This window comes from Leptonychotes weddellii, chromosome 5 (genome assembly GCF_054177405.1).
Source record: "Leptonychotes weddellii isolate Sample4059 chromosome 5, ASM5417740v2, whole genome shotgun sequence".
Classification (NCBI taxonomy): Eukaryota; Metazoa; Chordata; class Mammalia; order Carnivora; family Phocidae; genus Leptonychotes; species Leptonychotes weddellii.
The window spans coordinates 112,986,628-113,007,970 of record NC_138373.1 but is presented as its reverse complement, the minus strand read 5'-3'; the positions used below and the strand labels follow the sequence as shown (position 1 = coordinate 113,007,970).

The 21,343-nt window shown below is 40.4% G+C and overlaps 1 protein-coding gene across 1 annotated transcript in view; it reads left to right on the top strand.

Annotated features, from left to right (window-relative positions):
- Positions 1–224: 224 nt before the first annotated feature.
- The window catches only part of GNS (glucosamine (N-acetyl)-6-sulfatase), a 55,243-nt gene continuing 34,124 nt past the window's right edge, over positions 225–21,343 (top strand). The window contains exons 1-9 of the mRNA XM_081821999.1: positions 225–590; positions 5,400–5,459; positions 8,322–8,528; positions 10,675–10,740; positions 11,593–11,691; positions 13,116–13,283; positions 14,936–15,018; positions 16,227–16,345; positions 18,528–18,631. Of these exons, the coding sequence (XP_081678125.1) occupies positions 402–590; positions 5,400–5,459; positions 8,322–8,528; positions 10,675–10,740; positions 11,593–11,691; positions 13,116–13,283; positions 14,936–15,018; positions 16,227–16,345; positions 18,528–18,631 (1,095 nt within the window). The 5' untranslated portion in view covers positions 225–401. The remainder of the gene's footprint in view (positions 591–5,399; positions 5,460–8,321; positions 8,529–10,674; positions 10,741–11,592; positions 11,692–13,115; positions 13,284–14,935; positions 15,019–16,226; positions 16,346–18,527; positions 18,632–21,343) is intronic.

Here is a 21,343-nt window from a genome sequence, read left to right as displayed (position 1 = left end):
GGCGCCCCATCTTCTCTCCATCCTAATCCTTGCACCAAGCGTTCACACTCACATCACCCGAGAACCCAACCCGTGCCTCAGACTAAAGAAAGTGCAAATCCCCGTCTCCGACCCGTTCTTCGCCCCCTTCCGTCCACTTCCGGTTTCCGGCCCGCCGATCCGTCCTCCCTCCCTTTCCGCCCGCAGGCCCGCCCCATCGGTCCTCACATGACCGCACGGCTGCTCCGCCCCCTGTCCCCGGTTCACGTGATCGTGCTAGGGGAGAAAACGCCTGACCCCAGCCCCCGGCCTTATCCAGGCCACCCTTTTCCTCCTGCGGTTCATCCGCCTTTTGCCCTTCAGACACCTGCGCGTCCCTCTCTACTCGGTCCCGGGGCCCCTCCCCCGGAGCCCTGTCCGCCATGTGGCTCCTGCCTCTGGCCCCAAGTGGGCCCCGGCGGAACAGCCCCTGTCACCTGCCTTCCTGCAGCCCGGCGCTGCTGCTGCTGCTGGGGAGCTGCCTGAGGGTCTGTGGGGTGGCGGCGGGCTCTCGGAGGCCCAATGTGGTGCTGCTCCTCACCGACGACCAGGATGAAGTGCTCGGCGGCATGGTAACTCTTCTATTTCTGCCCCGCCCCTCCATCTCCCGGGCTGACCCCCAGGTTTCTTGTCCGCTTTCCCCATCCCCACCCCAATTCCCTCAGCTGGCTGCCTTGGCCCTGGATAGTTTTGCTTTTGTCACGCCAGACCCCTTACGCAAGTTTGAGAGGCCGCAGGACTCTATTTCCTCTTTCTCCCGCGTCCCTCTCCCGCGTCTTTTCTGAGTAGGCACACATGCACGCACCACACAGAGCTCCTAGGCTGGACCTTAGTGCTGCGGAGTTCGCGTTCATAGCTCAAAATAAACAGGTGGACGCCAGTTAGGGATGGGCTGAACCAAGGAGGAGCAGGTGCTAGCTAAGAGCACGCAAGCTGTGTTTTTCTCTTGGATTAGAGGATCTGAGGACAAGTCCAGCCCTCTCTTTGAAGGACCTGCGGCACCTCTGTATTTGTCTCCGTGTACAATGTCTGTGCCTGATATTTATAAAATAAGTGCTGAAATGAACTAATCTGGTAGGTAGGTTGTCGAACTATCGAGGGTGCGCTTTGCCTCACAAGAATCAAGAAAATTCAATTAGCCTAATTGAACACCTGGCTGATGCATTCGCTACTCTTGTCCGCGTTCCATTTTAAATGTGCCTGGTCATGAGACCTCATTCTTTCCCAGAGTGAATTTTGCTTCTGTATCTTAGAGTTCTGGAATTTATGACCTTCAGGAGCTTTCACCCAACCCCCTACTCATGGAGGCCCGAGAAAGTGGCTTTCCCAAGGCGGTTGAATAGTTGAAACAGGTCAGAATGCTGACGAGTGCTCTGATTTGGGTATGGCATTTCTTTTATCTTTAAGAAAATATATATATATCCTTTATTTTTTCACTTCAGTTCTGTTTTTGCTTTCAGCTCTGTTTTTGCTTTCAGCTCAGTGTCCTTCAAACTGCCGATTTCAACCCATAAGTGAGTTGTGAAATTAGTTTAGTGAGTAGCTACCAGGTTTTTACTTTCCTGTGGAATAAAGTAGAATAGAAAATGTTGGTGTGATACATGTGGTACATATGGTAAAGGTACACATATCCATATATATATTTCTGGGTTATGTATGAAAATGTATTTCTTATTCAGGGCTGTGTTCACGACTATGAGAAACTTTTCTAGTTTATGTTTCCGATGCTTGCATTTTGACTCCACACTTCTTCCTGCCACATATGCCTCATTGCCTTTTATTTCTGCTCTGCCACATTGACATTGAAGAGTCTTGACTTAATTGCTCTCTTGGAATTTACTTTGTTTTTCCCATTCCCACCACTACACTGACCCTCCTCACAAAATTCCTTTAAAAAAATTTGTGTGTGTGTGTCCTTGAAAAGTGTTTTGTCTAGAAAAGGCAAGCCATCTCCATCAAAAATTAGTAATAGCTTACTGACTAAAACAATTAAAAGGTCAAGCTTTTACATCTCTGTTGAAAACAAAAATTTATCACTGAAATATAAGGTGTTCAGAATTGAGTTTCTTAATTCTTACCACAGATGTGGTTTGTGTAGATTTGAGGTATCTTCTCCTTAGCATGTTAGTCGTATTTGCTTCTTTAAACTAGTATCAGATTCTTTTTTATAGGTGTTTATACTAAAGAGAAGAGCCAAAATTGAGTGGAGGGAACAAGTCAAATTTAATGCTCCCAACTCGCTGGGGTATTCTGGCTTCTCTTGTAGCCTTTTCCAGAGTATTCTACCACTAGTTGTCAAACAGGACTTGAAGGGAAAGCACTAAGACAATAACAGCATTTGAAAACCTACTTGGAGCTGTTAGAGTATGAAGTATTTTATACTTGTGCTTCAGTCATTACAGGAGTCCTCTGCTGTACGTGTTGTCCTTCCCTTCAATAAGAGGAAACTAATAACTTAGAGGGTGTTAAGTAACTTGGCCAAAGTTTGTATAGCTAATAAGTAGGAAAGCCTGGTGTCTTATGATCTTAAAGCTCCACTTTTTCCTCATATTCTAGAATATTGTGATAATACTTACCAGATGTCATTCCACATACCCACATCAGCTACTCACTTATTATACCTCAGACCAGAGATTCTTAAGATGATACTCAGGGACATTGTGTGTGTGGGGGGGGGGGGGGATCATGGAAGTCCTTAATTTATATGTAATACTCTGTATTATATCTTCATTTTTGTGGAGAGAGTGAGGTCTGACTCAAAAAAGATTATGAATTGCTGCCATCGTTGGCAAAATAAACAGTAGTCCAATCAACCAGACCAGCTCAGGTCAAAGGATTATAGTGCTTGTGTGATTGTTTTTTCACGTAGAATATTTCAGTCATCTTTGAAATTGTCTTTTATGCATCATCTTTAACATTTCACTGTATTTCTTGCAATATCATCTGTGGGACTTTGGTTTGTTTGCTTAGGGAACAGTTCCTATTTTTTTATTTTACTTGAATGTTATTATGGCGGGATGAACACACTGTTCTTCACAGAAGCAAAGGTTGCTCTTTTTAAAATCATTCACTCTAGAAAAAGTGACATTTGGTCAAAACTTCAAGGAAGTGAAGGAAGGAGCCGTGATGAAATATAGGGGAAGACTACATCATGTCTTTGCTTAAAAGCAAGGTGGTCTTTCGTTGTTAAAAAAAAAAAAATTAGCCATAGATTATTAGAAATGTTAAAATTTTATTTCAGAGCAGCTGTACACGGGAGCCAAAAAAGTAAATGACTCCTTAGGATTTTTATGGAAGGGATTTGCTTTGGAGGAGTAAAGTAACACATTTACCCATATTCAGGTATAAGATTGGCTACTGCTTAAGCAATGTTGTACAGCCTTGACCTGACCGGCCTTGCAGCTATCTTTGCTGACATCTTAAGGGTCCATTTTAGCATTCAGATTAGCATGGACATGCACATTTTCAGTACAGGGTGGTTCTTGTTTAGGATTTGTTTGGTTTAGCACAGATTATGGTTATCACTGTACTAGTGTTAGCAGTATAAAAATTATGGTCATTAATATAAATTTCTTACTGACACTAAAATCTGTGTTCCTATGCAGCCCTGCATCATCTCCTGGCTCCTGCCTAACGCTTTGACCTTGTCTTACCCCATAGTCTCCGTTACTTGCTGTGCTGCTTCTACCGCATTCGCCACCTTTCTGTTCCTCACATGTGCCTCTTCTCCGGCAGCCCTTGTCCTTGCTATTCACTCAGCCTGGAAGCACCTTCTCCTGGATCTTTGCATGGCTGGCCTCCTCATAATGTGACTCTGAGTACCAAAGTTACCTCCTGAAAGAGGCCTCTCCTGACCACCCTTCTAAAGTAGTTTCCCCCTTTCCTCTCACCAGGTGTAAGCACGTCATCCTGGTTTATTCCGTTCATAGCACTTTTCACTGCCTGAAATGATTGTTTACCTGTCAGTTTAAGTCCCCAAGAGTACAAAAGTCATGAGGTTAAGGACCTTCTGTCTTTTGTCCGTCCTGGCCTCCATCAGTGCCTGGCACACATTAAGTGTTTAACAAATGGGTTATAATCACACAGTATAGTCTTACTGTAAATCAGATATTTCTTCAGTAGTTTTGCATATTTACCAGTTTGAGGATTAAGTCCCATATAATCAACTCACATAGTCCTTTTCCCCACTTACACTTTGTATTCTCATTTCCCCTTCCTGTGTCATCATAACTCAGATTTCTTGTCAAACCAGTGTTTCATTCAGCCCAATATTCTTTACCTGAAGGTAGCACTCAGTGATGTTTTGTGGAGATCATAGCTGGTGACATTGCTTCTGAAGGTTAACGAAGACCTTATACATCTGTAGCATTTCCTGGGAACCTATTACAGATCTACTCATGAAATTATGAAAGGTCTTCTTAAATAAATTAGAATCTTCATCCTTTTGAGCTTATGAGTTCTTTAGGTTTTTTACTATCTATATAAAACTGTGGGGGAGAGTCATTTATACAGTATTATAAACAAGACCCTTGTTAACGTAATTATATATTTAGATTATCTTTAAGGAATTACTACACAATAAGGTATACTTAAAACTGCACTAAATATGGTCTTAGATTTCAAAGGTACTTCAAAATCATCATGAACTGATTCATACAATACAACTAAAATTAGAGTCTCTTCAGTGGTACTTTTTTGTTGTCTGGAATCTGAATAAAGATTGTTAGTGTTCCTTTTATTTGTATTTATTTGTATTTAAATGGCCTTCTTCAGACTTCTATCCTCACTCTAGGATTTGAGATTAATTGTTGTCTGTACTATTTGCCACCTGGTTCAGGTCCTTACCTGAGGTGGTAATTGGTCTAGTGCATGGGGTTTTGAGCTTATAGTTGAAAAGCGTGCATTTGGACTCCCATCACTGGATTTGTGATATTTGAGTCCTTTTCTGGGCCTCAGGACCTTATCTGGCTTTCAAACCTAAGTGTTATTTCTGTTTTAAAGAGTGGAAGGCTCCTTTCATCTCTTAGCCCACATCTTGCTCCTAAAGATGAATTAATGGAGATCTGCTTTATCTATCTTGTGAGGGGGCTGGTGACGAAAGATAGCACCAAAATTTCATTATATTGAAATCAGTATTGCTAGAATAATGCAATGAGCTGTGAACTTTCCCTTCCTTCAGGCATTATGACCCCTCTGATCTTTTGCATGGGACATAACTGACTGTAAGTTCATCTCCAGAATCACACAGGACTCTTTTTGGCGGTTTTTTAGTGTCCATTGGAGCTGATCATTGCAAATGAGATGCAAAAAACATGAGGTTTGGTCTGTGTGTTTTTGTTTATTGGAGGAAATGGTTTAACAGATGATTATTTACTTCACAGACACCACTAAAGAAAACCAAGGCTCTCATTGGAGAAATGGGGATGACTTTCTCCAGTGCTGTAAGTTTTGAAGCTAACTTAATTTTGTGAGACTTTCTGTTCATGTTCTAAGAAGAAGCACTCTCTTTTGGGGAGTCTAATGTAATCTTTGTGGTTTTTTCCCTAGTTAAATGCCTGATCTAAAGGAAGGACTTTATTTAATGTGATTTAAATTCTTTTAATTGAAATACTACTTTTTACGAATTGAACCTATGTCCAGTGTAGGTATTTTCTAAGCCAGTTTGATTTATAGTTCAGAACTAGAGAATTTTTTTAAAGCCTCACTGTTTGAGGTTTGAAAATGGATTGTAATAATCAAGTTAACATTCATGCTATGTAAATTGCTTTGTGGTCAACGCTTGCGGGCCACTTTACAAAGCCCAGTTAACCCTGACAGTCAAACCTGAGAAAGGTAATAGCAACCAAACAAAACAAACATCTCTGTGTGTATATATACACATATATGTGCGTGTATGAGATATAAATATATATATGTATATATAAATGTAGGTGCGGGGCGCCTGGGTGGCTCAGTCAGTTAGGCGTCCGACTGTTGATCTCAGCTCAGGTCTTGATCTCAGGGTTGGGGGTTCAGGCCTGGTGTGGAGCCCAGATGAAGGAAGGGAAGGAAGGAAGGAAGGAAGGAGATGCAAAGAGATGGAAAGATCCATAATAAAATACTAATAAATCAAATTCAGGAACCATGCACATAACCAAGTAAGTAGTAGCCTAGCTTATCAGGAAATCCATTAAACAGCAACATAGTGTTTTGCTTAAGAGCACAGATTCTAGAGCTGGATCACCTAGTTTTGAATGCTCTCTCTGCCTCTTTTCTAACTGTGACGTTGGGCAAGTTATTAACCTTTCTGTGGCCCTTGGTTTCCCCATTTGTAACTGGGTGTACTAAAAGCTGTCTCTGGATTCTGTGATATTAAATGAGTAGATAGGTGTAAGGCAAGCACTCATATCAGCACCTGACTTATAGTACATACTGCATAATGGTAGTTGTTATATTGTCCACCAACAAGATCAGTAGTTGAAAGACAAAATCTTAATAGACGCTTGAAAGTCCTCTGAAATTTTAGCATCCTTTCCTGGTAATGGATTAAACTGTTAGAAGAATGCATCCTTATTAAGATGAGTATTTCAAACAAATAGCACACCTTATAGTTAAGGTGAAAGATTCAGGCCACTGCTGTTAGAGATGAGACAGGGGCCTAATATTTGTCACTTAATGCTGTTCTGATTGTCTAGTCATTGGCACAAGTCCTGCGGAATTAACTGGAGTATTGGAAAAAGACACAATTATTATTTCCACTTCTTTGTATTTTCTACCTAGAAAACATAGAATTGTTTGAAAACTTTTTAAATTAATAGAGTTTAGTAAAGTAGAAATGAAAAATAAAAATAATCTTCTCCTGTATAACCAGTTAGAGAAGTACTGGGGAGGAGAGAGAATAGAGCCCATTCATACAGCAGGAAAATGCAGACTCTAGATATAGCTGGTGGTGGCCAGTAATGGTTAAGACCTATATAAATAAGGTTACAGAACTTTGTGCATGATGTAATAATAATACTTAATATGTAGACACACCCATCATTTTTGTGGGAAGACCCAAGATTAGTTTATCCTAATCAGAATCCCAGCAAGATTTTTTTTAGGCTGAATAAAGTGATTCTAAATTTATCTGGAATTATAAGTAGGTTAGAACAATCAAGGTCATTTCTTAAAGGAGGAAATTGCCCTTCCAGATAATAAAATGTAATATGAAGCTACAGTAAACAGTGTGAGATTGACCAAAAAATAGGTCAGCAGACAAAAAAGCAAAAGGATTAAAAGGCTTGCCAATGTAAAAATTACAGAAGTCAAATATCTGACAAAATTTAAAAAGCAGAAGTAAAAAATGGCAAATATTTGTAACATGACTGAGTCCTCCCTTTACTCAGATTTTATGTAACAAGAAGCTGATGCCCCAGGAGGAAAAAATGTACAAAGCACATGAACAAATCATTCACGTAAACACAGGTGGTCATTATGCATGTGGAGAATGTTAATCCTCACCAGTATTTAAAAATGCCACATCCAATTTGAAAGGCCAAAGAAATGCCAATTATTTAAAAGGGGTAATATGTAATTGTGGCAAAGGGTGTACTTGAATGAGCATTCCTTCCCTGCTGGTGCGAGTATAAACTAGTATTATTCTCTGTAAAGTGGCTTGGTGATGTGTACTAAGACGTATACAAATATTAGGTAGAATGGGCAAAGTTTATTGATGATAGTAGCTAACAGAAATGTAGAGTAGAAAAAATAATCTATGTCCAGTGTATTAAGTGATACAGGAAATATATAAAGCTACAGATTATCCTGAAAATGAACCTGTGCCTCTCAGCTACATCAGATTCAAGTAGTACTAATTCTTTATTTTTGGTTAAGACCTAGCTCCTAGGGGCGGGCACCTGGGTGGCTCATTCGGTTAAGGGTCCTACTCTTGATCTCAGCTCAGGTCTTGATCTCAGGGTCTTGAGTTCAAGCCCCATTTTGGGCTCCACACTGGGCATGGAGCCTACTTAAAAAAAAGAAAAAAAAGACCTAGCTCCTATCCTGTACATATTTCTTTGGCAGATGAGATTGGAATAACTTATTCTGCAGAAAGAAACCAACTGAAAAATCTGTTCTCTTGGTTTCTTTTATCTGGTTTACTTCTCTACTATGGGACTTAAAACAGCTCAGAAGTGTGTCATGTGTTACCAAAAAAAACTCTATTCCACGGGAAACTTGAAATTCAAAGTTAGAGTATTAAGTAGCTTTCTTTACTCTCTTTAGAAATGATGAGAAATCCATCTTTCTTGTGTAACTGGGTTTTTTGCTTGTTCCCTTTGTAGTATGTGCCAAGTGCTCTTTGCTGCCCGAGCAGAGCCAGTATCTTGACAGGGAAGTACCCACATAATCATCACGTTGTTAACAACACTTTAGAGGGAAACTGCAGTAGTAAGTCTTGGCAGAAGATCCAAGAACCAAATACTTTCCCAGCAATTCTCAGATCGATGTGTGGTTATCAGACCTTTTTCGCAGGGAAATACTTAAATGAGGTAGGTTGAATGATCTAATTATTCCTTTAAAAAAAAAAAGATTTATAAATGTGAATTAATGTAATTCATGTTGTCTTTTAGTTATCCATTTGAGTCATGTTAAAATGTTTTTTTGTATATGTTGTTTTCTCCTAATCTGCTCATTAAACAAGAATTTACTTACATGAGCATATTTACATGATTTAAGTACTATAGTTCTTCCTTTAAATAGCCTATGGCATTTATTTAAAAGTTGTCCTATGACTGCTGCTGTCTGATGCATCTTCCCCTTTTTCTTCAAGAATTTCGCTTCTCATGTGGCTGTCATGGTATCTTTGTCTCCATTTCCCCTTTATCAGGATGAGAATGAAGAATTTTTTCCTCCTACCACCTTTCCTGCGTTATAACAACTTAAGACTTACCCCATTTTCTAACTTGGAAAAATGGGAACAAAATGTGGAGCCATCAGTGATTGAGGGAAGACACCCAGAGCCTGGGATATTCAGGCCACTAAAGCATATGGCTTAGTGGTGGATGTGCTGGCCTCTTGTGCGCCTGGATGGAGGGATACCCATTATAGCCTGCCAAGGCCAGATTTCATGGCCCCCGGGTTCACCACCACATTAGCTTTTTAGTCAGAGTTCAAACTTAAAGGAAATAGTTTATTTGAGAGTATCTCGGTTATCTCTTATAGTAAAACTGGGGCTGCAAGACAAAGAAAAGATGTACATTTTCTTACATACTTTATCCATGGTTGCTAGAGATACTAATATTTGATCTGAATTTTCTGTTCATTCTTTCTCTCCCCACAATAATTGGGAGAATATGCAAGCTTGTGAGTTTGAAGGAAGAGAAGTCAGTTTGAAAAGAATCATGAGAAATAAGTACAGATACTAAGTTATTGAGATAAGGCTGTGGGTCATAAAGAGAATTTACACTACTTTGTATATCAAAGATCATTTAATTGTATACAAAATTCAGAGAAATTCAAAATACAAAGATTTCTCATGTATTAAATTCTTCCTTAAATGGGCAATACTAAACCTTGTCGAGATAAAATGGGATGATTCTGTGGTTACTTAATTCATCTCACCAAATAAATTGAGCTCCAAAAGTAGGTTTCATCATCAGGACAAGTGAAGTTATAGGCTGAGAGCTCACAGTCTGATTATTTCGGCTGTTGTTAGCCACGAGGTCAGTTGGAGTTATTCATTCTCTGCCTCAGGAAATGAACTCTGTAGCCTAAGCCATGTGGACTTTTTCTAGAAAGGGCCAGAAGTAAATATTTTGGGTTTTGCAGGCCATATGTCTCTTTTGTGATCACAGTAGTTCCCCACCACCACCTTATCCACGGGGGATGCTTTCCCAGACCCCCAGGAGATGCCTGAAACCACAATAGTACTAAACTTTATGTATACTGTTTTTATCTGTGTATATGTACCTGTGATAAAGTTTAACTTCTAAGTTAGGCACAGTAAGAGATTAACAACTAATAACAAAATAGAACAATTGCAACCATATAATGCAATAAAAATTATGTGAATGTTGTATCTCTCAAAATATCTTATTACACTGCACTCCCCCTTCTTGTGATGATGTGAGATGGTACAGTGCCTACATGATGCGATCACGTGAGGGCAATGACAGGCATCGGGACCTTCTGACAGGAGGATCATTTGCTTCTGGACTACAGTTGCACCCGTGGTTGCAAACCACGGGAAATGAAACTGCAAATAAGGGGGATTCCTTTATTTGACTCTACCATTGTAGCATGAAAGCAGCAATAGACATACACAAACCAAAATGAGTGCATCTGTGTTCCAAAAATCTTCATCACTGAAATTTCAATTTTCTAAAACTGTCACATGTCACAAAATATTCCTCTATTGATTGCTGTTTGTATTTTTTAATGGTTGGAAAAAATTTCTTAGCTTGCTGATCATACAGTCGGCAGGCTAGATTTGGCCTACTGGCCATAGTTTGCAAACTCCTGCTTCAGAAGTTCCTAGGATTATAGTGTTCTTTACTTTTTGACTGGATTTATGTGTTGGGGAAATTGAGTACCTGGTTTCAGGCACTGATCTAAAAGGATTCTAAAAGTTTCCTCTTTCTTTCTGATCTGGTCATGTGTAAGCATTTCTGATGTCCTGCTTGTCTTGCTTTTCAGTATGGAGCCCCAGATGCCGGTGGACTAGAACATGTTCCTCTAGGCTGGAGTTATTGGTATGCCTTGGTGAGTGATTATTGAAGTCTGTGACAATTATACACAGCCCTACAGTAAAATATATTTACTCTGTAATTTAGCTCTGATTTTGATATAAGTTGCTTTGCATTTATGATTAGCTATTTTATCCTCTTAAAAGAAAGTCTGTTGATTTGGGAGTCACTCCTCTGGGGGATGTTTTTCCCGCATCACACAAGGTTTAGTTACATATTTGTCTGTTCTATCTGATCCACTTGTGGCTTTTTAAACTACGACAGATTATTGAAACTATGCTAATAGTTAATAAAACTAGTCAAAAAATCCAGTTCAGTAATAACTTGGGTAATTACCTTTTTTTTTTTTTTAAATGCCTTTTTTTTCTTTAAAGATTTATATGACTGGGGCGCCTGGGTGGCTCAGTTGTTAAGCATCTGCCTTCAGCCCAGGTCATGATCCCAGGGTCCTGGGATCGAGCCCCGCATCGGGCTCCCTGCTCGGCGGGAAGCCTGCTTCTCCCTCTCCCACTCCCCCTGCTTGTGTTCCTTTTCTCGCTGTCTCTCTCTCTGTCAAATAAATAAATAAAATCTTTAAAAAAAAAAAAAATTATATGACTGGGGCTGGGGGGGCGGGTTGGGGCAGAAGGAGAGAGAGTCTCAAGCAGACTCCACGCTGAGCGTGGAACCTGATGCAGGGCTGAATCTCACAACCCTGAGATCACAACCTAAGCCAAAACCAAGAGTCCGACGCTTAACCAACCATGCCACCCAGTTGCCCCAAAATGTCTTACCACGATTTGAACAGAGTATAGTTTAGCCCTGCCTGATTTCTGACTTTCATTTGGTATGCTGACCTCTTAACAAATTTTACTTTCCTGTCTAATAGGAAAAGAATTCTAAATACTATAATTACACCCTCTCTATCAATGGGAAGGCACGGAAGCATGGTGAGAACTACAGTGTGGACTACCTGACAGATGTTCTGGTGAGTTATCAAAGCTCTGTCCTTGCAAGTTTGGCTCAGAATTGATTGAAACCTCTGCTTAGAAAACCTTTGGACTTGGTCATGTTGAGTAATGTAAGTGAATAATAACTTCATTTACCTGCCAAAAATATTTCCAACTGATTAAAGACTCCTGAGGGCATTTTTCTTTGTATCTAAGCCAGGCTCAGAGTTAATGTTCTTGAAATTCCAGCAACAAATCCTTTTCCAAAGGCTAATCTCTAAGACTGTAGAGATTACTTTGAAGAGGTTTTACTTTAGAGGTTTTTACTCTTGACCCCAGATTCACTCACAGACTATGAGAGGACAGCTTCACCATGAGGATGGGGAGCTAGGGACTGGGAGTTCTTAAGGCTTTGTGGATTTCTATATAAAAATTACTGAAACTGGGTGAATTTAGGACTTTGCTTTCCTGTCTGAGGTGTTTCTAATGACAGCCCTCCACAGAGTATTTATTCACCAAATATTTCAGCACCCAGCATAGCAGGTGTTCAGTAAATGGAGCAGAAGCCCTCTTGGTGATCAGGTAGACAAATAAGGCAAGGTATGGGGGTTACTTAGATAACGTCTAAAGAGGTGAGAGTGACTTGTGCAGATCAGTGGAAAGGGTGCACAGACAGAGGGAACAACGGCTCTGGGGGCACTGAGGCAGAAGTGTGCTCTGCATGTTGGGACCACAGGCCTCTGACAGGGCTGGAGTAAGCAGGTGGGTGGGATGGTCAATATCCTTTGAGTTTAGTGGTGGGAATAAACAAGCTATAAATCAACTAGAACAATTAAGCGCATAGCATGTATGTGGGATGCTTTCATTTTCATAATGTATCTCCAGATAAGCAAATGAAAAATGTAAGTCAATATAAATTAAAATCCTGGTGTGAGGTATTTGGATTTAATGTTATTCATTTAGCTTAACTGCTTTAGCTGGCATAACTTATGATATCTATGCTCTGTATATTTTAAGAGTAAGGTAACTTAATCCACCTGTCCCACTGTGAATTAGATTGACTCTCTTTTTATATACTTTAAGGCATCAGAGGCATACTCTAAGCCGTATTAATGCAGCTAATCCTTAAAAGGCCAAATTACTATTTCTTTCCTTATGGGAGGCGTAACAATTTTTAGATCATGTATAATCACTAAGATCTTACTTGCTTTTTAGGATGGTATGCTTTTCCATTTTTTTAAATAAGTATTGCCTAAAACCCAAATATTTGTTCCAACAACACACTTGTAAATAACTGTGACATAGATTATGTTAATGTTAAGATTGTTAAAATTGGTTAAAATTTTTAAGACTGATTAAAAACTAATATGACCCTATACCTCCTGTATACCTGAGAGCATGCATCTCTCAAGTCCTGAACTGTTGGGTAAGATAGAAGATGACAGATCTTTGTATATCTCAGGCTAACATCTCTTTGGGCTTCCTGGACTACAAGTCCAACTCTGAGCCGTTCTTCATGATGATCTCCACACCAGCACCTCATTCTCCTTGGACAGCTGCACCTCAGTACCAGAAGACCTTCCAGAACGTCTTTGCACCAAGAAATAAGAACTTCAACATCCATGGAACGGTAGCTTCCCCTAACCCTTGAATTAAACACTTGATATAAGTAACTGTATATTACCTTGTTAGGGAGCCTTTGGGCCATGTAGTTGGTTTTCCTTCCAGATCTTTTAAAGGTAATTGTACCTATCTTGAGTATAATAGCATAAACTTGCTTCAGAAGGACAGGTAAGCTTCCTGCCACACATCCAGTTAGCTGGACAGTCCACAGGAAATATTTAAAGAAATGCTATCTTTCTTGACTACAGGCTCTCCTGCTAATCTCTGTGCTGGCTCTCCTCCTATGTGGCAGTGACTGAGACATGTCCCATGGGGCTGAGCTAGGCCTGCAGCAGCCTTCTGTGGGTGGCCCTCACCGGGCCTGAGGCATAGGAAAGAAGGGGTGACATAGTGCAATATGATTAGAAAAGGAAGTTGAATGGAGAAATGAGCCAGAGCAGGGAATATAATTAAGGACCACAACCTAAATACTTGCCTAATATGCCAGTTACTTATGCTTTCCTTGGCACAGAGGGTAGGCTGTTCACTGGTTCAAAGGCAGAAGTTCTGTACTGCCTTGTGCCTGTTGCCCAGAAATCTTAATTACTGGTGAGGTGTGGTAGGCAGAATGAGTCTTGGATTAGACTCAGCACTACCACTTTCGAGCCAAGTGACCTGACTGAGCGAGATGCTTAACTTCTGCTTTTCTATCTAAAGTGGGAGAAATAAATAAAGCGGGAGGTCCTCTTTCCTCGTGCAGCTGCAATATGGATTAAAGAAGATAGAAATATGCAGCACGTTGCATGGCACATTGTAGGCACATGTTTAAGTAGGATTTTTAAAGCTGAGAGAACTGAGTTTTGAACTAGAGGGCCATTCTCTGTGTTCCGACAGAAGTTAATAGAAGTTCCCTTAAGCAAGTAAGTTTAGAAATTTTAACTAAGTCACTCTATTACAGAATTTCTGAGAGTTATTCCTGTTCCAACATGGATTTCCAACAAGAGGATATGCTGTATAACGTTTCTCAAACATATTAACTAAGAACCCTTGGAGGCTGATAGTTTGGGAGATGGTAACTTAGGGCTTTATGAGTAGAGAGGAGAGAATTAATGATGTACGGGGAAGTTTTTGTTTTTTAGAACTGTGAGTGCTTTATTTAAATGACAAGAACCCTCTAGATTTGGGCTTGAGGTTTTAGGAAATTGCTATGATGAGATTTTTCCCAAGGTTCTAGGATAATCATTATCTTGGGTAGGAAAATAGAGGGTGATAGAATGATGGCTTATTAGGGCAAAACTTACTGGAAGGTAAAGTTAGTATTTACCCTTTTGTAGCTTGGGTAGTAGACCCAAAGCATAGACTAGGTGTTATAGATTGTCTCCTTTTAACCAGTAGTTTCCCAATATCTTTCACTAAATCTCTTGGAATGCTGATTAATGCTGCTAACAAGGAGCCCAGGCCTTCGGAGCTACTGGGAAGAAGCTAAAGAATGAGTGATAATCTGTAGAAAGTGTTTTTAGGAGTACATGGGGCAGGGGAGAGGAAATCTTAAGTTCCTTAAATGCTCCAGTAGGTTCCTTTTTGCTGAAGTATAAAATGCTCCTTTTCATTATGTACTCTAGTAGTTTATTTGATTGTAGTGACTTGGTGCTAACATTTTTTTTTTCTTTTAAATTTTAGAATAAACACTGGTTAATTAGGCAAGCCAAGACCCCAATGACTAATTCTTCAATACAGTTTTTAGATAATGCATTTCGGAAAAGGTAAGAGCTGCTACTTTCTCAATCGGGGTTGTCTTTGAGGACCCTCCAAATCAGCCCGTGAACAGGGGGCTGCACAATATGGTTATCTTTGAGACAAAATCAGAAGGTAGTGAGTTGGTGGGAGAGACTCTTTGATTGGGGGGTCTGCTGCCCCAGAAGGTGTAGGAGATGGTCTTTGGACCTCAGGACTAATAAAACAGTTCATTTTTATGACTTTTTAAAACATAATTGCAAGCTGGAGCCATTTGGTTAAAAAAAAAAATTTTTTTTTTCCCTATGTCTGAAGAAAAGGTCACTTTGTAAGAGCTCAGGCCCAATATTTGCATAAGACCCAAGGGTTTAGACTAGAGCAGAATATTTGCCATTGCTATTTGAAATTTCAAGGAATTTCTTTAAGTCAGTTCTTAAAAATTCATTACAGTCTCTTAAGATGTATTTAGATTATACCAGGGGCTAGCAAACTTTTTCTCTAAAGGGCCAGAGAGTAAATATTATAGCCTATCAGGCCAGACAGTCTTTGTCACAGTTGCCCAGCTTTGCTGTTGGAGTAAAACTAGGCAATATGTGAATGAATGAGCACAACTGTGTTCCCGTAAAACTTTATATAAAAATAGTGAGTTGTTTAATGGGTACAGAGTTTCAGATTTTCAAGAAGAAAAGCTTCTGGAGATCTGCTTCACTATGTGAATATACTTAATGCTATTGCTTGTACCCTTAAAATTTGTTAAGATGGTAAATTTTATGTTGTGTGTTTTTTATCACAATTTAAAAATAAAAACAGTGGGCAAACTGGCCCATCGCTATAGCTTGCCAGCCCCTAGTTTAGACCCTTAAACGTTGTTGTGGCATGGGTCTATCTGAATTAATCTGTGCTCATCAGTACTGAATTGACGGCTTTCCCTTCCAGTTGTTTCTGCTCTCATCACCAGTGTTAATAAAACTAACTGGTTATTAAAAGCCTCGTTTATTTCTTTGGGAACGGTTAAATTTATAATGAACTAATTGTGTTCTGGGATTTCCTAATCTTTTTTTTTTTTTTTTTTCTTTTGTGAGTGGTCTGAGGAAAGGAAGTTTGGGATTTGAGCTTTTGGGGAGCGTGGTTTGGGGGCTTTGGGTGGTTTTGTTTTGGACTTCTGCTTTTTTGGCAAGATAGCATTCCTTCAGCCATTGTTTCTGAAATCCCGTTGTCACCCTCTGTGTACATCCAGGTGGCAAACTTTACTGTCAGTTGATGACCTTGTGGAGAAACTGGTCAAGAGATTAGAGTTCAATGGGGAACTTAACAACACGTACATCTTTTATACTTCAGACAATGGCTATCACACAGGTAAGGGCAGACTGGGGTGTTCCCGTGGCCTTGATGAGGTGCTTTTCCTTTTTCACCCAGTCAGTAGCACTAGCAGGGAGCTCTAGGCCTGTTGTAGCAATGGATAGGCCAGAGGGGGAGGGTGCTGCCCTCAAGACCCCTCTGGTTGGAGGGTCAACTCATTCGCACATGGAAAGACCAGGTTTCGTTATTTGTTATTTCATGTGCCAAGTTACATGATGTACTAGGAGTTGGGAGCAGAGAGTGAGCTTGCTAGGTTGGAGGCAGGCTTTAGGAAAAAGGTAAGAAACTGAACTAGATTTATTTTTTTTAAAGATTTTATTTATTAGAGAGGGGGAAGGAGGGAGCACAAGCAGGGAGAGTGGTAGAAGGAGAGGGAGAAGCAGACTCCCTGGGGAGCAGGGAGCCCCATGCGGGGCTCCATCCCAAGACCCTGAGATCATGTCCTGAGCCCCGCAGGCAGGCGCTTAACCAACTGAGCCACCCAGGCCCCCCAAAACTGAACTAGATTTAAAGGGCAAGTAGACCTTAGAGACTAGGGGTAAGAGATTTTATACAGAAAGACCAAGAGAAGGTTGTCTTGGGGGAAAACCCCTTTCTTGTGAAATTGTGAGATGTTTTATTGATTTTGTGTGTGTGTTTGTGTGTGGATATTTGTGGTTTTATGTTTTGTCTTTTCAAAACTATGTATGAGTCAACCCCATATCCTTGACTTTCCTTTTTTCCACTTGGATTTTCTTAAAAATGAATGTCTTCTTTCCCCAGCTATCAATTTCATAAACTTGAAAACTACTAACCTGAGGCTTGCTTGCATAGGAGCAGATTGATGAGGCATTTAATGTTTTGTTGTGAATATTTTTAAACACTCAAAGTAGAGACTAATAAAATGACTTCCATTTCCAGCTTCAGTTTTCAGCTACATGTGGCCAGTCTTTCGAATTTTTCCTACCTTCCCCATGTTTGTCTTTATTTAGCTTAGAGGGTTTTGAAGAAACTTCAGACATTGTGATCCTGTACATCAACACTACATTGTGCATCTGACTAGTTTATTATGTATCAGGGCCTAGACAAAGTCCACATGCTGTCTGTATTTATTATGTGCCCTGAGGCTGGTTATTGCCACTGATTTATTGGGAAGAGTTTTTGTTGTTGTTCTTTAGAATATCTCACATTCTGGGTTTGGCTAATTGCATTCTTGTGATGCTTTAACTTGTGTTTCTGTAGTCAGCATTTTCTATAGATTGGTAGTTAGATCTAGAGTCTTAATAGAAATGGACATTTTCAACGAAAATGCTTCCTTGGTGATAATGATAGTACTTCCTGTTACATCACTTCATGCTTCATGGTGGTGTCTGGTTGACCCACTTGATCGATGCTGCTATTAATCGATGGCTCATGGGGTGTCAGCCTGGGCCTGTCCTATGAACCTTTTGTGGCCGAAGCTTCCATTGATGATTGTTGCTTTTTTAATCCACTATTCTCTCAAAAATGGCAAAATGATGACTTCATAACCCTGTCCTTCCTTTTGCATTTATTAGTTGGAATTCCTTAGAGAAGAACTCAACTGTTTGGTTATCTTGAAATGCAGTTTATTCAGGAAAGGCCAGATAAATGTTTTTGTCCCTTTATTTACAGTTTTTAGAGTAACCTCATTCAATTGTAGTCAGGTTGAGTATCATACATAAATGATGTATTTGTGTTTCAGTACTTTCCAGTCTGTTTTTGCTGAATTTGTCCTATCTTAGACCAAGGAGTCTCCCTAGTCTTTTGTTTAAAGATGAACTCATGGGGCGCCTGGGTGGCTCAGTCGGTTAAGCATCTGCCTTCGGCTCAGGTCATGATCCCGGGGTCCTGGGATCGAGCCCCACATCGGGCTCCCTGCTCAGTGGGGAGCCTGCTTCTCCCTCTCCCTCTGCAGCTCCCCCTGCTTGTGCTCTCACTCACATGCTCTCTCTCTCTCAAATAAATGAATAAAATCTTTAAAAAAAATAGAAAAAGAAAGATTAACTCATTTCCTGCCTTGTAGTAATAAGAGACCCAAGCAATTGTAAACTTTCCATTAAAGCCCCATAAACAGTAGAACAGAGTTGTTTTCATTCTTACTGTCGATTGAGTGAATGTGTGAGTGACACTTCTGTCCTGGCTCCTGGTTCCATCTTTACCCTCTGTATTTTGTTTTCAGGACAGTTTTCTTTGCCAATAGACAAAAGACAGCTATATGAGTTTGATATCAAAGTTCCACTCCTGGTTCGAGGACCTGGGATCAAACCAAATCAGACAAGCAAGGTAGGTGCCTGAGAAACTGATGATGTTTACAGGTAGCACTTGCCTGAGGAAAGAAGGCTGCTTCTCTGAAGAGGAGGCTGATTAGATTTCTCTTCCTACGAGGATGAAGTCTGATCGGCTTAAGATCTTCTAAGTGTATTAATAAGCCTTGGAGATGGTGATTCTCTTTTTTACTTTTATTTTTTTAACTCCTGGGCACCTTCTATTAACTGTATTCCCCCCCCCCCGATATATACATATCCTATCAGTATGAGTATCTTTTATTTGTCCTTCAAGACTGTAAATCTTTACTTTGTCCTGGAGCAGTGACTTTCCACCGGGGTTCTCATCAGCATCACCTTCTGAAACTGTGAAAGGTTCAACATCCAGAATGGTTCTAATGGACTCACTTGGACTAGAATAGAGACCCAGCCTCTGCTTTTTTTTCTGCAGCTCACAGATAATTCTGAGAGGCAGCCCAGTTTGGGACCCACTATCCAGTAGATCAGAACTCCTCGGGCTGATCGCCCTGGGGACCTTGTTAAAATGCAGATAGAGATTCTGATTCTGCATTTCTGACCTCCCAACTGATAGCTGCTGCGGGTCTGACCTCTCTGAGTATAAAGCTATAGAAAGCATGTCTTCTGAGGATTTCGTCCCTCTTTCTGTGGGACTCTTCCTCACTAAAGCATTTTTGTTTTACTGATTCTCTCTCCTAGAACTATCATAATGTACCACTTTCTTTTGTTGCCATTTCCATTTGGTTTCAGTATCTTTTTCAAACTGGGTACCTAATACTGAGGCACTTTGTTCCTGGAGATTGGGGGCACTCTGATCCAAAACACTTTGGTCTAATGCTTGGAAGATAAGAATTGATAAGCTCTACTGGTTATGTCTTCTTTTCTCTAATAACACAGTTTCAGTCCCAGCTCTGTGAGACAAAAGAAAATGAGCAAATACATCATTTAAGCTAAAATTGGAAAATGGGCCAGACTTTCTGGGTATACTAGGTACTTTAGTCTAATTTGGGGTTTAATGTTTAAGTGTCTGTAATTCACTTCTTTTTGTAATGCTCATGATGGAATTATGTTGAAATTCTTTCAGAAAGGTAAAATGGCCTTCATAATTTCTTTTGAGTTTTCTTTTTTTCTTAACACCTACATTCCTAAAGCCACTCACTTCCCACTACAAATTCAATACCCTGTAAATGGTCTCCTTTCAAAGGAGATAGGTGAGTTTGGAGGACCATTAAGTCTTTTTTTAAAAACTTTATTTATTTGAATTTTTTACTTTTACAATGTATTATTTGTTTCAGGGGTACAGGTCTGTGATTCATCAGTCTTATTTAATACCTAGTGCTCATTACAACACATACCCTCCCCAGTGTCCATCACCCAGCCACCCCATCCCCCCACCCACCTCCCCTCCAGCAACCCTCAGTTTGTTTCCTGAGGTTAAGAGTCTCTTATGGTTTGTCTCCCTCTCTGGTTTTGTCCTGTTTCATTTTTTTGTCTTCCCCTATGATCCTCTGCCTTGTTTCTTAAATTCCACATATCAGTGAGATCATATGATAATTGTCTTTCTCTGATTGACTTATTTCGCTTAGTCTTAAAAGCGTTTTCTTGATCTTGGTGTTGGGAGTTGACTCAGGAGAACAGATTCGCAGCTGTGTGCATTTCCAAGGAGCAGGGCTACTAGGGCCACTTCTAACCAGTGTGGGGAAGGAGGCTGAATGAGAACAGAATGGAATGTGTCAGCCAGCTACCCATCAAACTGTTCCTTTTATCTTCAAGTTAACAGTGGCATCTAAATATTAAAATCAGAAAAGTTCACCTTCTCTGAGCAGTCTAAATGAAACCTGGTTCCTAGGAAACCATTTCAACAATAATATCTATCGCTTAATGACTGCTTAGTGTGTGACAGGTGCTATTCTAAGTGTATTAGCTATATCAATTCATTTAACTGTCACAGCCTTATGAGATATAGATAGTGTTATACCCATTTCACAGATGAGGGAACTGAGGTATAGAAGTTAAATGGCTTGCCCAAGATAATGTAGCTATAAAAACCAGAGTCTGGCTCCAGAGTCTATACTTAACCATTACCGTATAGCTCAGAAAATATTTAAGTATCTTCTTGTGCTAGCAGGCTTGGATACACAGCACTGAGCAGTCAGGGAAGATTGGTTCTTAACTTGCAGTGTCCAGAGAGCCAGATCCTTCAGCTATAGGTGTCAGTGAAAGCTTCTGAGGCATTTGAGCAGCGACCTGGGTGTTGAAAAGGATTTAGTCCTGCAGAGATCTGTGGGAGGGCATTCTGAGCAGAACAGTAAATGTGAAAGCACACATCTGAAAATGAGCTGGGCTTGTTCAGGGGACAGAATGGGAGCTGTACTGAACTACTTTCACTTCTAAGTGCACCATCTCTCTCACCGCCTTGTGTTTGTATGGCTGATTGCTCCTTCTGTTTGGAATGCCCCGCTTATGCCCCTTGCACCTCACTAATTGTCCTTTAGAGCTTCGGTTTGGGGCTTCTGTCTGGAGAGTCACTACAGACCCCCGCCCCTACTTGGGGTAGGTGCCCTTCCCATGTGCCTAGCTGCCCTCACACTTATCACACCCTACTGGTTTTTTTTCCCTTGAGGAGTTCCTAGAAGAAAGGCACTGTCTAAGCTTAGAATACCCAGCCCTTAACACACATTGGGGGACATCCATGTTGCTTGAATGGTTATTA